This window comes from Paramormyrops kingsleyae, chromosome 22 (genome assembly GCF_048594095.1).
Source record: "Paramormyrops kingsleyae isolate MSU_618 chromosome 22, PKINGS_0.4, whole genome shotgun sequence".
Lineage (NCBI taxonomy): Eukaryota > Metazoa > Chordata > Actinopteri > Osteoglossiformes > Mormyridae > Paramormyrops > Paramormyrops kingsleyae.
In genome coordinates, this window is record NC_132818.1 from 8,409,555 (window position 1) to 8,423,790 (window position 14,236).

Genomic DNA, 14,236 nt, shown 5'->3' on the forward strand with positions numbered 1-14,236 from the left:
CCAGCTTTGGTCAGATGGCTTGCGTGAGATTTTCAATTCGAGACAAGTCTGCGCACACATTTGCGTGTATGTAACAATTTTATTACATTGTAAAAAGTCTGTAGGGTTTGCAGACTGCCCCAACGCTTTTGCTGTTGCTAATTTTATAGTTTATAATGGAATAATATAGATTGACGTAAGATTTCTTGCGTGAGCGTGAGAGCGTGAGTGACATCACGTGCGGGAGAGCAGCCCTGTACACAGGTAAAGGGAAGACTTCATTCACTTCTGCTTATAGTTAGCTTTTCAAGGTAAGTGCCTTAAAATATGACTACACACCAACAAACATATGTCTTTATTTAAACGGTTTTATCTCTGTATCACAAACAGAAAATGAATGGTTTAGCCTCAAACACGTGGAGTGAAATGTTACGGTTTACCCCATGAATAGTTCACGTATAAAATAAAGATTAAACTGAGCATGTGCTGAGTGACATGTCATTTGTACCTCGTTCCTAATTTGAGAAAAAGGCTTTGTTACAATTAACCCATGTTACAATCATCCCAGGTCTCCGCTACACGTAGGCCAAAGCTGCGAGGTGTCTAGCCTACAAACTTCAGATCAGTATTAAGTGCCACATCTCATGATCCATACGTTTCATATACTTAATATAAACTCTGTCTGCTGAGTAGAAAACATGTTATACGTACCATTCGGATATTTAAATTCTTTACGATTAATCTACGCGTTTTATCACGAAGACCCTAGGATTTATACACAAGAAACGGAAATTGATGCATTCGTCGCCATTCTAGTGCTTATTAAACCATTTTTGCGTTTTATATACTTAACTGCCACAAAAGAAAATATCTTTAAAGCGGATGAGAATATCGTTATTATTGCTTTGTCATAATCCCAGCAAACACGAAACAGCTGCCAGACTTGTGGATTATGTCTGTATTGCGACGGTCGGTGTCTGTATGTCCGCATGACGCGCAAATCAGCTTCATCATTTGGACGTCTGACTACGACCCCTCTAAAGCACTGATATAAAGTTCAAAATCTTAGAGATTTTTTGGCCGTCTGTGCATGTGCAGGACAGGTGCAGGACCCAATATTGGACTTTCAGAAGATGTCATAAAAAGACGTCACAAAACGTTCATTCTGGCTCCTCAGGGCACGTAATTTCAATTTCCGACAAGACGTTCAAGTGCCCTGTTTTTGACGTATCTCTGCTCAGTGGGATCAGACAAAAATATAGATAAACGCTAAAGAATTCTTAATTCCCTTTCCACAATAGAACATATTAGGATTAATCTAAATGATAGCTGAAAGTGATTTTTATTGGAATATCTTCTGAAGATTAAAATCACTCACGTACGCCTACTAACACTGTTAGTTTGCAAGTTATAATTTCCTCTTTAATTTATTAGCACGTGACTATAAGTCAATATTTCTTCACGTCTTCGGGAAGGAAAATATCTATTTAAGGTTTACTTATTTAAGCTATTTTAGTTATAATACTGTTGCTGGTTTGTTGTCTAAAGACACCCATCGTTTGCTTACTTTAGCATTAAAATATATAACGGTTTCATGTAGGTGAGATTCCTAGAAAATAGTGATACATCAGTACAATTTGAATATCACAATCGGCAGCAATAATAAATTTTAATCGTCAGCTTCTTTATGATTATCAATTATATTAATTTTATTAATTAATGTATGTGTTTTAGTGTTCAGAACAATTACTAAGTTAGCGGGCACGCATAACACTGTACTCCAATAATCTGAATATTTAAATATACAAATACCCTTTTGGTGGCAGTATCATCCTTTGCAATTATGTTTTTCAATGAACTGGCACCTATCACGAGTCAATAAAATACACGCGTCAGCGCCGCGTAAGGGGTTTAGCTGAACATACTTCTGGTTAAGTTTGCATACGTTATGTTTCGATAAATTAAATACCATTCGCTTACCTTTACTCTGTGTTGTGAGCGATTTTCTTTTGAATGCTGTGTCCTCGAGGATTTTAAGTCGCATACCAACAACACAGAAATGTAAGGAATATAGGCTATATATAATATACACACAGCGTTTTTTGTTTATAAACGAATCGTGTTGATAAATATAAACACTGAAATATTTATTATATAGAATAAAATGAAATGTTGGTTTGAAATGTGTTTGCTTTTTAATGATGTATATGCAGATTTTATTAGTAATGTGATATTGGGCCTGCTGTTTACGCATGGACAATTTGATTTAGAAGAAAAATATACAAAATAACTTGCCTTTTTTATGGTTTACTTTGAACTGGAGGTAAACCAAAATAAAACGTCGACATTCTAAACGGAGTTCATTCTAGCTTTTTGGTTATAACTAAATCGCATTGTATCTATTCCATATTAAGTTCTACGTTCCGTTTCCTTTAACACTGCTATTCTAGAAATAAGCATTTCAATTTTTTTAAATATGCATATTGCTCATACGTGAAACAGCTGACTAAGTCATTCACGCATAAATTGTGCATGATGTTGTTACACCGTCTGATTTAAAGGTATATAGTTCAGTCTCTGAAATAAACTTATTGCAGTCATGCACGCGTGACAACATAATAATTCACATCATTAATCTTTCGAGCGTTTAAATCAATTAAGAATAAGAAACTACTTCACCGAAAATGATAGCAATAAACGGATAGCAAAGTACTGCCATCCAGTGATGAATTGTGAAGTATGTTCGATTTAGATTTTTTTCTGTTGATAAGCTACCAGTGGATGTCGTTGTTCGTTCCTTTTCCGTTTTGGGTGTCACTCCATTAAAAGGACCTCAAACGCTACTGTGACCTAACTGGTTCTTGACATTCTATAGTGATTGTGTTGGCGGCAAGACACCTAGAGGTAGAAAGAGGGAGCAAAGGGAAGGAGGGGGTGTCGAGTTTGAGGGACACGGGGAGGCTACATCGGGATTAATACTGTAGTTTCGAATCCAAGTTCCCAGAGAGAAACACGAATAAAAGCGTTAAGACAACTTGTGAAAGAAGAGACTTTTTAAAAAACTGACTACAGAATTATACCATTCCGCCAAGCTGAACTGTTAATTCTGCGTAAAGTGCCCTATGTGGACATTTCTTGACCTCGTAAGAAGATTTAATTGACAATGTATGAAGAGCGTTTAGTACCTGTATCTGATTATGTATTTTAAGCAAATGGTACAGCTTGTTATTTGTAGTATATACTATCCAATGTTGCTTTTATGTTTGTAATTGTGTGAAAACTTCTACCAAATTGTTCATTCGTGTTTATCTGTCATCACCTATACGGTATTATTTATTAGCGTTTTTAAAATATATATCATCGAAGTCAAATGTACAATGCTTATAGTTTATTATTTCATATTCTTTGCGTTTTATGTTTAAAATATACGCGTAGAGTTATCCGGTAAGATTGTGAATATAAGAATAAAGAATACCTTTTTCCACGGCTGTGTATTTCAGCGCAAGAGACACTGAAGAACGGGGATTACAATGTTAAGGATCCTGGAGCCCTGGGTCACTTTGGTGGCTGTGTCCCTAATGGCCGAAAGGGCGCTTTGTGGCTACGGGATGAGCGTGTTCGCCGCCCAGACGTCTCCGCCGGATCCATGCTACGACGAGAACGGCAACCCCCGGAGGTGCATCCCTGATTTCGTGAACTCCGCTTTCGGAAAGGAAGTGCGCGTTTCCAGCACCTGCGGGATGCCCGCGAGTAGATACTGTGTGGTGACCGAGAAAGGCGACGAACGGAACAGGAACTGCTACACTTGCGATGCCCAGGACCCCAAGAAGTCTCACCCACCGGCATATTTGACGGACCTCAACAACCCCCACAACCTCACGTGCTGGCAGTCGGAAAACTACGTGCAGTACCCACAAAACGTCACCTTGTCATTGTCGCTGGGCAAGAAGTTTGAGGTCACCTATGTGAGCCTTCAGTTTTGTTCCCCACGACCTGAGTCCATGGCCATCTATAAATCAATGGACTATGGAAAGTCGTGGGTGCCCTTCCAGTTCTACTCAACACAGTGTAAGAAGATGTACAACAAAGCGAACAAAGCAACAATCACTAAGCAGAACGAACAAGAAGCCGTTTGCACGGACTCTCATACGGAAATGCATCCTCTTTCAGGGGGTCTTATAGCGTTTAGTACCTTGGATGGTCGACCCTCGGCGCATGACTTTGACAACTCTCCCGTCCTTCAGGACTGGGTGACAGCCACCGACATAAAGGTGACATTCAACCGGTTGCACACTTTTGGCGATGAGAATGAAGACGACTCGGAATTGGCGCGAGACTCTTATTTCTATGCAGTTTCAGACCTGCAGGTCGGCGGGCGATGTAAATGCAATGGACACGCTTCAAGGTGTGTAAAAGACCGCGACGGAAACCTGGTTTGTGAGTGCAAGCATAACACCGCTGGGCCGGAGTGTGACAGATGCAAACCTTTCCATTATGACCGTCCATGGCAACGTGCAACCGCTAGAGAAGCTAACGAATGTGTCGGTAAGTCCGTCAAATTGTTTACTTCCCTCTCTTTATTTGTTAGCATTCCCAGCTAGATTTATTTTCAGCAAAACTCCACAAGCAGCAGACCATTTTATATCAAATTATCCTGACCCGCACCCCATGCAGGACGCTATACATAAGATTTTTGCGTTTAAACTAAAGTAAGAAACGTTGGGATTCATGGACATCAGTAGCCTAGGTATAGGCCTAATTGATAGTTTGTTTTGTATAATGTATATAATGTATGATTAAAGATAAAATTGCGATGTTGCACTATTTTGCAAATAAAAGCAATTTTCTTTTTAGATGGACACATTTTTCGTTCGTAAATGAACCGATTGATTTAGAAGTAGAATGAGAAATCGGAATTCGTAAGTTTATAAAAGATCAAATTTGGAAATTATGTTTCGTTTTTAATTCTTGTAGCTCAGGCGGTTAACTTTTAGTCGTAAAATAAATAGCCTAATACATGGGGTAAAATTATAACTGGTATTTACACGTGTCCGGCAGGGTGATTACATGCTATTTAACTATCTATTACTTCAGTCATGATTGAATGATCTTGTGATGTAGGCCAGTACCTTTATTAAACTTTGAAAATGGAATATACTCCTTTCATATTTACGCATTATAAAAATCCTTAAGTCATAATATAAACACGGATATAATAGTTTGTGCCGCAACTGCATTGCATTTTCCGGCAAACTGATTAATATCACCACACAGTAATTTATCAGTGCATCAAATTAATACAAAAAACTTGAAGAAAACATTTTCTTTACGTCAATACCTTTGTGTTCACAGTTCAAAGGGCTTTGTTTTGTTTACTTATTATTTATCTTAATAATTAATCAAAAGCTTCTGCAGGAGTTCTGCCGTTTAACTGGAGTAAACAGGATGCAACTAGGGGGAAACGACCGTACAGGTGCAACATCAAGCAGTATAATATAAAAATAAGCACATAGACAAGTCGAATATTGCAAATCTCGGCCGTGTAGCTGGTCTGATAAATGAATGTGACAGTTGGCCTAAAAGAGACTAAATAATATCGTGGCTTTTCACATGCAACTCGAAAACCAATATGCATAATACCGTGACTATTGATGAAATTAAATATTTACAATCAGTACCCCATAGTTCAAGTTCGCTTTTGTGATGCATTCAGTGCCTATTGGATGGTTAATCAGTCAAGGTCCCTCTCAAATAGACGTCACTCTATAATAATAATAATAATAATAATAATAATAATAATAAATAAATAATAATTCTCTCGGCGATATTTTATTGGCTCGCGAGTGCGTGCCTTACAGCTATGCTCCCCACAGCCCGATCAGCTACAGGAGAGGAAGGCGGCGCTTCCACTGCAGCGCCGTAACTGCAGGTGTTTGTTCAGCGATGATGAAAGCAGTTAAATAATGGCGGGGCTCAGACAATGCAATTCCGGTCGCGGGCGAACCGGACAGTCAGTCATCGGTTTCCCAGGGATGGCCATTCACATTGTACAGTTCCGTTCAACTTCCAAAATAGATGCCAATTTAAATCGCGTTAACTGTATGCCATTTTAATTGTACAGAAGTCCTAATTGTACAGATTTAATTCCTATTATTTGTTTCTACAATTTCACCTACCAGTATTAAAACATAATAGTGTGGATGGCAGAGTATACGAATCAGTATAAGAGGCACGTTAATTAAATCGAAGAAAACACTTCAAACTGAATGCAAAATAAAATGCAAATCTTCTTCTGCTTATTATTAAAATAATAACACTTAACTAACTAAATGTATTAACACATTATCAAGGTAAATATGTAATTTGAAATATTATCTAAACAGCTTAGATAATTTCGTCTGTGTACGAAACTACAGTACTCTAGGGATTTTATTTAACGACGGAGAGATTAGAAAGATATTTTTACACGTTTTATTTAGTGTCATTTAAACCCCCGAATTCTTTCTTTCATTTCTTGGCACAGAACATGATTTTTTTATAATTGAAAAGCTGGCGTAAATTCTATAAAAGACATCTGGGATTATCAGGCGCCAACAATACGTACGTTAAATGAAGAACCATGAAGTGCGAGTTAAAGACGATTTAAACTCCAAAATTCGAAACTTTTGAATTACTTTCACTGTTCATTAGTAGAGTACAATAAATATCTAGAATTCATTGCTTAAAGGCCATTTCTGCTGGACAAACGGGGTAATTTACAAATTACGTTTCGATTGTGCCTGCAGCATGTTAGTATTCGGGCGTTTCGGTAAATCTCACTTCTTTCTGGAAGACATTTGCGCATGCGCGCACACTTGCAGGTACCGGGGTAAGGAACAGATTCCAGTAAATCAAGTGCTACTCCAATAGACTAGAAGGTCTATTGAAGGTTTAAGTACAGTTTTTCCTCAGCCTACGTAGGTGTAATGCAACCCGAATCGTTTTCATCATGGGGTACACAATGTTCTTGAAAAGGGAAGCATTAATATTTTTCTTTATAATAAAAAAAAAAATGATTTATGGCCTCAGAAGTGACTCAGGATAGTACTTCTCCTATAACAACAACAAAAGCATGGGCTTTAACCAGTATAGTGTTCACTTTCACCCTAAAAGTTGCTTATTTAAGTGTCATTGGAGACCACTTTGTCGCCATTCAGCAGAGGGATTAAACGTAAAACCCTGTAAATACCCATATGTACTAATGGATAAAAATGCAATTGCTTTGAAATAAAAGTAAGTGAAGACAAGAAAAAAACACAAGGCTGTGACTAGCAGGAGCATAAATTGATTTTACAGTGTCGTGAGGCTGTTCACACACATCCTGAGATGATTCTTGTCCCAGTAATAACTGCAATTAGGCAGGCAGATGAGCCAGTAGACCCAGTGGTCCCTGTGGAATGGAGTTTCCCCGGCAGGAGGCTGCAGACGAATGGGGAATCCGGACGATTCTGTGAGCACAGCATCATGGGAGATCGGCGACTCCAGGACACTAACAAAAAAGGGGATGAAGAAAATGACGTTTCCCCAAACTCTTCAGGCGTCTCTCCCAGTAGGAGCATCAGAACAGCTTCATCTTGTACGTTTGTAGAAACAGAGCTCATCCCTTTGTGAGAACTACATTTTTAAAAAGTAGCCCGGGTACAATGCTAATGGCGATATATGAAAAGCTCCTTGCCAAGTGCATTTGATCCAAGTCAAAACAGAAGTCAAAATCAATAATATCTGTCATTTCTCATGCAAAGTGGGGGTAGTATTTTGCGTGTTAAAGCATTTTCATGTGGGGGGGGGAGTAATCCATCAACGGGAAAAAGAAGCAGAAGTAAAATACACTCTATGTGAACTCAGTCAGCGAGTGCAAACAGACACTGTGCCGATGGAAGGATTTGTGATGTTATATACTATGGAAGTTAAATAATATGATTCCAAAAGTTAGTAAAAAAACTGTCACTAAACTGCTGCTCCCTCCATTAGGAGAGAACTTAACATTAAATGGTACATTAATGACTTTGTGCTTTTTAGCTTGAGGTAACAGTCTTATAGAATTCCATATTAACTGTCAGACTCACTACAGGAACTGCTTTTCCTGTTCGGGAGATCACAGGCACTCGTCCTTCTATTCGTTTCAAATTCTGAGTTACTGGCCTGAAGGGAAGCCACGTAAAACTCTGTGCCTAATGAAATAAGACAATAACACAAAAAAGCTATTTGTCTCACTGTTGGTATATACACCACGCCAATAACCAGAAACGATCTGGCAGTTAAGCTGTACTGTGGGAAGGTAATGTTGCATCAACTAATCACAATTAGAAATGCAGGTGTTTACTTTCAGTTAAAGATATCTTCCCCATGAATGGGAAGAGAAGTCAATCGCTGAACTGTTTTCCCTGAACAGGCTTGCCTGCTGGTATAGAAAGCAGAGAGAAGAATCTTAGTAATGATTAAAGTTTTTTTTTTTATATATAATAGGTACGTATTCAGAGTGCGGACCCCATGCAAACTCTGGCTGTACATGGAGTTTACTCACACTTATTGTAGGTCAGGAATGTGACTCTGCTGCCAGTCTCTCTGATTTGGGACATATCTCCATGAATGCATCTTTATCTTCTCTATGGCTTTTGGGGAAGACGTGTGTGATCTGTGACTAGGCACAGTGCTTAAAGTCGTGTCGTCGTTGTTTCAGGGCATTCCCAGTATCACTGACTAACTGAGAGATCCATCCAGAACGTGATTCGGTAAAAATATCCAACTGCAGAGCAGGGTGTATATCTCCGTCATTTTGGGGAAAAAAGGATACTATCAAATGTTGTGATGTTCTGCAAAGGTCAAGTGAAACTCAACCAACTTCTGTTGGATTAGTGTTTGTGTCTGGCTAGGATTCTTGCTGTGGGGAATCACATCCCATCCAAATGAGAAACACCCAACCTAATCCTGTAGTTCACTGAGCTGCTTCGGGCATCACGCACAGAGCGAACACCACGTAGATGCGGCAGAGTGGATCAAAGCATGCTTCTCTATCGCTGACTGACACGGAGAGCGAATCAGCCCTGAGTCAGGCCAGGAGCTCAGTGATGTTAATGCCAATAGCCCCACATTCCCCCTGCCACATACTTGCAGTTTGTATATCATTTAACATTTTGAGCATTCAATGAGAAATATTACTTATACTCCTATACTCCTCATTAATATTACTCCTTCAGTGCAGTACTGCTGCAGCGAAATTAAATTCTTTAAAAAATTTTGATTATACACGAGATCTCTTTATGGTGATAGGGAAAAGTTTCCTTTCTTGAGAAACTTTCCCATTGGATGTTCTTGTTGCTGACTCTTATCTGCATTTACCGCTTGTTTTATAAAAGCTTTGTGACATTTATGCAGGGTGCTGCGTGAAGTCAGGCTGAGTCGCCCTCTGAGTATATAATTCTCTTTCCACTGACCCCCATCTTGCTCGCCATGACACATGTAGGTGAGGGCAAACTGGGCAGTGATGGGCAGCTGCCAGCAGTGACACCGTGGAGCGGGGGGGTTAAGGGCCTCGCTCAAGCGCCCACAGACATGCGACTGTTAGGCCACGGCCAGGGCTGAGCTCAAACCGGCGACCCCCCCCCCCCCCCCCCGTCGCAGCCACACAAGCTGAACCTGCTGGGCCACATGCTGCCCCCATATCATATAGCCAGAATATCTCCCTCCTAAGGGCCATAAAACAATCGTGGCAAGTAGTCACACAATCCGATACCAGAAAAACTATGAATGAATTGTGGATGAATTAGGCTACGTTGTAGCAAAATGTTAGGATAAAAAATTAAACAGATTGACAAGGACAATGAAATTGCCACTGAGTTCAAGATATCCATCTTATAAAATAAATATTTATGAGCAAAGACTTGTTTTATGGTCCTTAATCTGTGGATGAAGTAACCCTCATCCACACACAGGATAACAATAAATTCACAGCCCACAGAAAACTCCACTGCTCCACCATCTGCTCCTACAGTAGAATTCATACCACTGTTCTACCTTCCATGATTTACATGTTTTACTTGCAAAATAAATGTGCTGAGGGTAGAATGAAGAATTATTGGTTCAGAGAGGTAACCAATCAGATTATAGAGGAGATGGGCCCAAGCAATTAGATGAGGTGGGCCCAACCAATCAGATGTCTTGGTCCTGCCTTCTCTACGTGCTTGGACCCACCTCCTCTATGATCTGATTGGTCATCTCTCTGAACCAATCATTTTTTCATTCTGCCCTCTGAACATTTAATGTAAGTAAAACTCCCACAAGCGATTTACTCAGTGTCCTTTAAATGCCCAGCTGTAAACCATATCCTTGAAAAGCCTTCATTTGTCAGCGCTGTCGCTAACAAATGTAAGTACCGGAAATAATATAAAACAGTTAGAATGGGCCCTGAGGCCACCAGTCCCTTGTTTAGTGACGTTCTGCCCTTTTCATAAAAGCAATCAGCTGAAATCTGAGGTCATGCTTCATATTTTCTGCAACAGAGTGATGAAATTTAACTCCTCTTTCTCTCATTAGTTTAAGAAGGTTTTGTGTTTTTAAACCATGATCCGTGTCGCAAAATAAATTGAGACAGGCCTTACATCAATGGTGAAAGGACATCCTGAGACACGGAACAACCGTTCACGTACGTTATTATATGTCAGGTGGTAAGGCACACTCTCCACTCCTTGCCCTGAATTCAACAAGCGTATCCGTATGTTCTACATAATTCAAACACGTTTCACATGTGAGATCTGGGGCGTCCAGTGTTTTAGAGAATCCTCCTCAGTAAAAAGGTTACCAGCCTTTATTTTGGCAGATTTTTGTTGTTTTGCTGGTGAAGTACAACACATTCAGGACGGGTGCAGCACTGCAGGAAAAAAGCACGTTTTGAACAGAAAGGATATTAAATAAGTCTGACTGGACTCTATCTGTTATGATTTCCAGGCTTCTGGATTTTACTTATCTTGTGGTTTGCGTTTGTCTATTGTGAGTAACATCTGATACCCAGCCTTTGACTCAATATCAAACTTGTTGGTGCAAAAAGAAAACTTTTGAATCAGATGCCATCAGATGGCTGAAACTACCAACAGGGGGCAGTTTCACATCACCCCACCTTGAAGTCCCTGGGTGAAGACTTCGACTTCTCAGAATGTCCGTTTTTGACGAAAAGATGGACAACAGTTTGTTGGGTGGTGGACTGTTGTCTTTCCCTACTGAGCTGCAAGAATCCCATGCCCTGCAAAGCCGGGACCCTTGGATTGTGACAGACTTGTGCTCAGATTGCACTATTGTCTTCTCTTGTTTAATTATGCTTTGACTTATTTGCACGACTTCATTGCTGATGCCTTGGGACTTTTGCACAAAAGCTGTCAAATAAAGTGACTTGATTTGACTTCAAGCCGATGTAGCTTAGAGGAAAAGCTGATGATGGGAAGCTCGGAGCAAGCATATAATCAACCATATAAGCAAGTATATAAGCAAGTATAACAATATCTGTGCTTAAAATTGCACTGGGGGTGTGCAGCCTTTCCTCGGGGCTTAACGTCTGCACTGGGGTCCACCGCAGGCTGCGAGCAGAACCACTGGTTTATTCGTTCAGACAGCGAGGGCTGGTTCCACAGGATGGCCTATCCTGAGATACGGTACCTGGTTTTCCCAAGAGCCGGAGATCCCAAGAAGGAGAGGGTGGAAAATGTCACAAGTTAGAAGACCCAGTAAGACACTCACAGAATAGAGGAATTAGATTAAACCAGAAGATAAAAGAGTCAGTGTCATTAGTGTTTGTTTTATCATACAGTGCGTGTGTGAACCCCCCCCCCAATGTATAACAGTTAAAATGGCTGCCTGCTTATTCACAGTGTGGACCTTCTTCAAGGATGTGTCTATTTCTGAGAATCTTAACAGGAAAATATGATAAATAAATGCAACAGGATCATTTACCAGTGGGTCCTACAATCTGTCCCTCATGGAGCCATAAATTACACCCCTAAAGCTAGAACCGCATTGTACTCCAACAGGGAGCAAACAAGTGATCCTAAAAGGCCCAACACCCCTAAAGCTAGAACCGCATTGTACTCCAACAGGGAGTAAACAAGTGATCCTAAAAGGCCCAACACCCATAAAGCTAGAACCGCATTGTACTCCAACAGGGAGTAAACAAGTGATCCTAAAAGGCCCAACACCCATAAAGCTAGAACCGCATTGTACTCCAACAGGGAGTAAACAAAGGCCCAATACCCAAAAATTTCATGATGGTTCATTCACCCAGTTTCCTAAACTGCTTATCCAATGTGGGCTCCGGATGAGCCAGGAATCCATCTCAGAAAGTGCAAGACAGATGACAATGTCCACACAAGGATGGTCCAAGGCAGGGCACAGGCCATGGAATTATGAGAATTCAGAGGTACCAGTTCAGCCAAGTCGCTTGTCTTTGGACTACAGGCGGAATCTGAAGGACCCACTCAGACCCGCAAGCTGCACAAGATACAGAGCAGAGAATGAAACTGAGTCTGACTTGCAGCCATCCTGGAGATACGCTGCAGTGTCAGTCAAGCTGCTCACCTATGGTTCTACTGTAGCCTAAAATAAATTAGAAGAAGCAGATGCATTTTGCATACAACACATTTTGCATTGCATAAAATGTATTTTAGTGCGGAAATTTCACGGCATATTTCTAACGCTAAAGGAAATATAAGGCTATAGGAAATATTACCTATTTAGCATACTGACCTAACACTGGGTCAGTACGAATAGTTGATGCTTGCATGCAGGAAGAACAGGACTTTGTTTTGGCCTTCAGGGTTTTAGCTACTAAACAGCTCTGTAACTGGTTAATGAGCACAGTTACCATGCACAGATGTTAGCAAGCCAACAACAGCACAAGCTAAATCAACAATACCCAGAAGTCTCCACAACCATTTCAAAACAACACACAGCAGTGTGTCCTGTGCACACAAGCTCAAGAAAAAAATGTGTACCTGTATGTATAGCTGTATATACACGCGAAAAAAATAATTATTTACTGGTGGTTCATTGCCGGATCTATCCCACTGTACAGTGGAAAGGACAGGGATTGACATGCGGCAGAAAGTCTTTTGCATAGTGAGATGGAGACATTTGACGGCAGACCTTTGTTCAGCTGCGATTAAACCCCTCCCATGGCGTGTGAGTATGGGACCTCAGCCTCTCCTGCCTGGAGGCCAGAACCGCTTCCTTACCCGGGGGAGGAAATCACACCCACTGTGACAGAAGACGCCCGATGATATGGCCGAGGATACGAGATAGGAAACACATTTTATATTGCTAATAATAAATTCACAGAAGGATGGGAGGGAAAAAAATGGAGATTCCGGCACACAAATTGGTACCGATCTGTAAAGGTTAAGAACTTTTATTTCAAGAGTCAATAACATGAAATTTTTAGGACTAAATGCAGTTATTGTGCCTTTTCAGGTTTGTTTGGTTGCTAAATGGAGCTATAATTTGATTTAAATGCTGTATTTTATTGCCGTCTCAGGTCAGCGCTAACCTGATGTCCTCAGGGTCCCCATGCCAGCCGGCGCATGGCGGAGGCCTTTGAAAAGGTGGACCAACAGAAATAACAGTGCTTAATTAACCTCTGAACATGTAATGCTGCCTGACTGATTGAGGGAGAAAGCCTTCTGAGCTGCAGGTTAACAAATTAGCCCCCCTGCCGCCCCAGCCAGAGTTACACTTAAAACCAGGCTTACAGCACTTGCCCCTGGCCTACCCCAGAAATGCTTTACCTTTTGGTTCTCCACCATGCTCCATACAGTCTGATGGCCTTCTGGTGGCTCAACAGGTAGTGCTCCAATCTAACCTGTATCTGAGTATCTGACCATTATCTGACCTGTATCTGAGTATCTGACCATTATCTGACTTGTATCTGAGTATCTGACCTGTATCTGAGTATCTGTATCTGAGTATCTGATCTGTATCTGAGTATCTGACCAATATCTGATCTGTATCTTACCTTTATCTGAATATCTGACCTGTATCTGACCTGGATCTGAATGTCTGACCTGTATCTGACCTGGATCTGAGTGTCTGACCTGTATCTGACCTGGATCTGAATGTCTGACCTGTATCTGACCTGGATCTGAGTATCTGACCCGTGTCTGACCTGTATCTGACCTCTGCTGTGACTGTTGTTACGGTTAATGCTTCCCCTGTAGTGGTGCGAATTTCCTGTTCCATC

The 14,236-nt window shown here is 40.7% G+C and overlaps 1 protein-coding gene across 3 annotated transcripts in view; it reads left to right on the top strand.

Moving 5' to 3' along the window:
- Window positions 1-221: 221 nt before the first annotated feature.
- Window positions 222-14,236, top strand: part of LOC111833898 (netrin-1-like) — a 34,911-nt gene continuing 20,896 nt past the window's right edge. The window contains exons 1-2 of one of the 3 annotated variants that reach the window (XM_023792631.2): window positions 222-290; window positions 3,480-4,524. In XM_023792631.2, coding sequence (XP_023648399.1) covers window positions 3,510-4,524 — 1,015 coding nt within the window. In that variant the 5' untranslated portion in view covers window positions 222-290; window positions 3,480-3,509. Of the gene's footprint in view, window positions 291-2,703; window positions 3,145-3,479; window positions 4,525-14,236 lie in introns of those variants that run through there. The other 2 variants (XM_023792622.2, XM_023792612.2) reach the window with 2 other exon arrangements.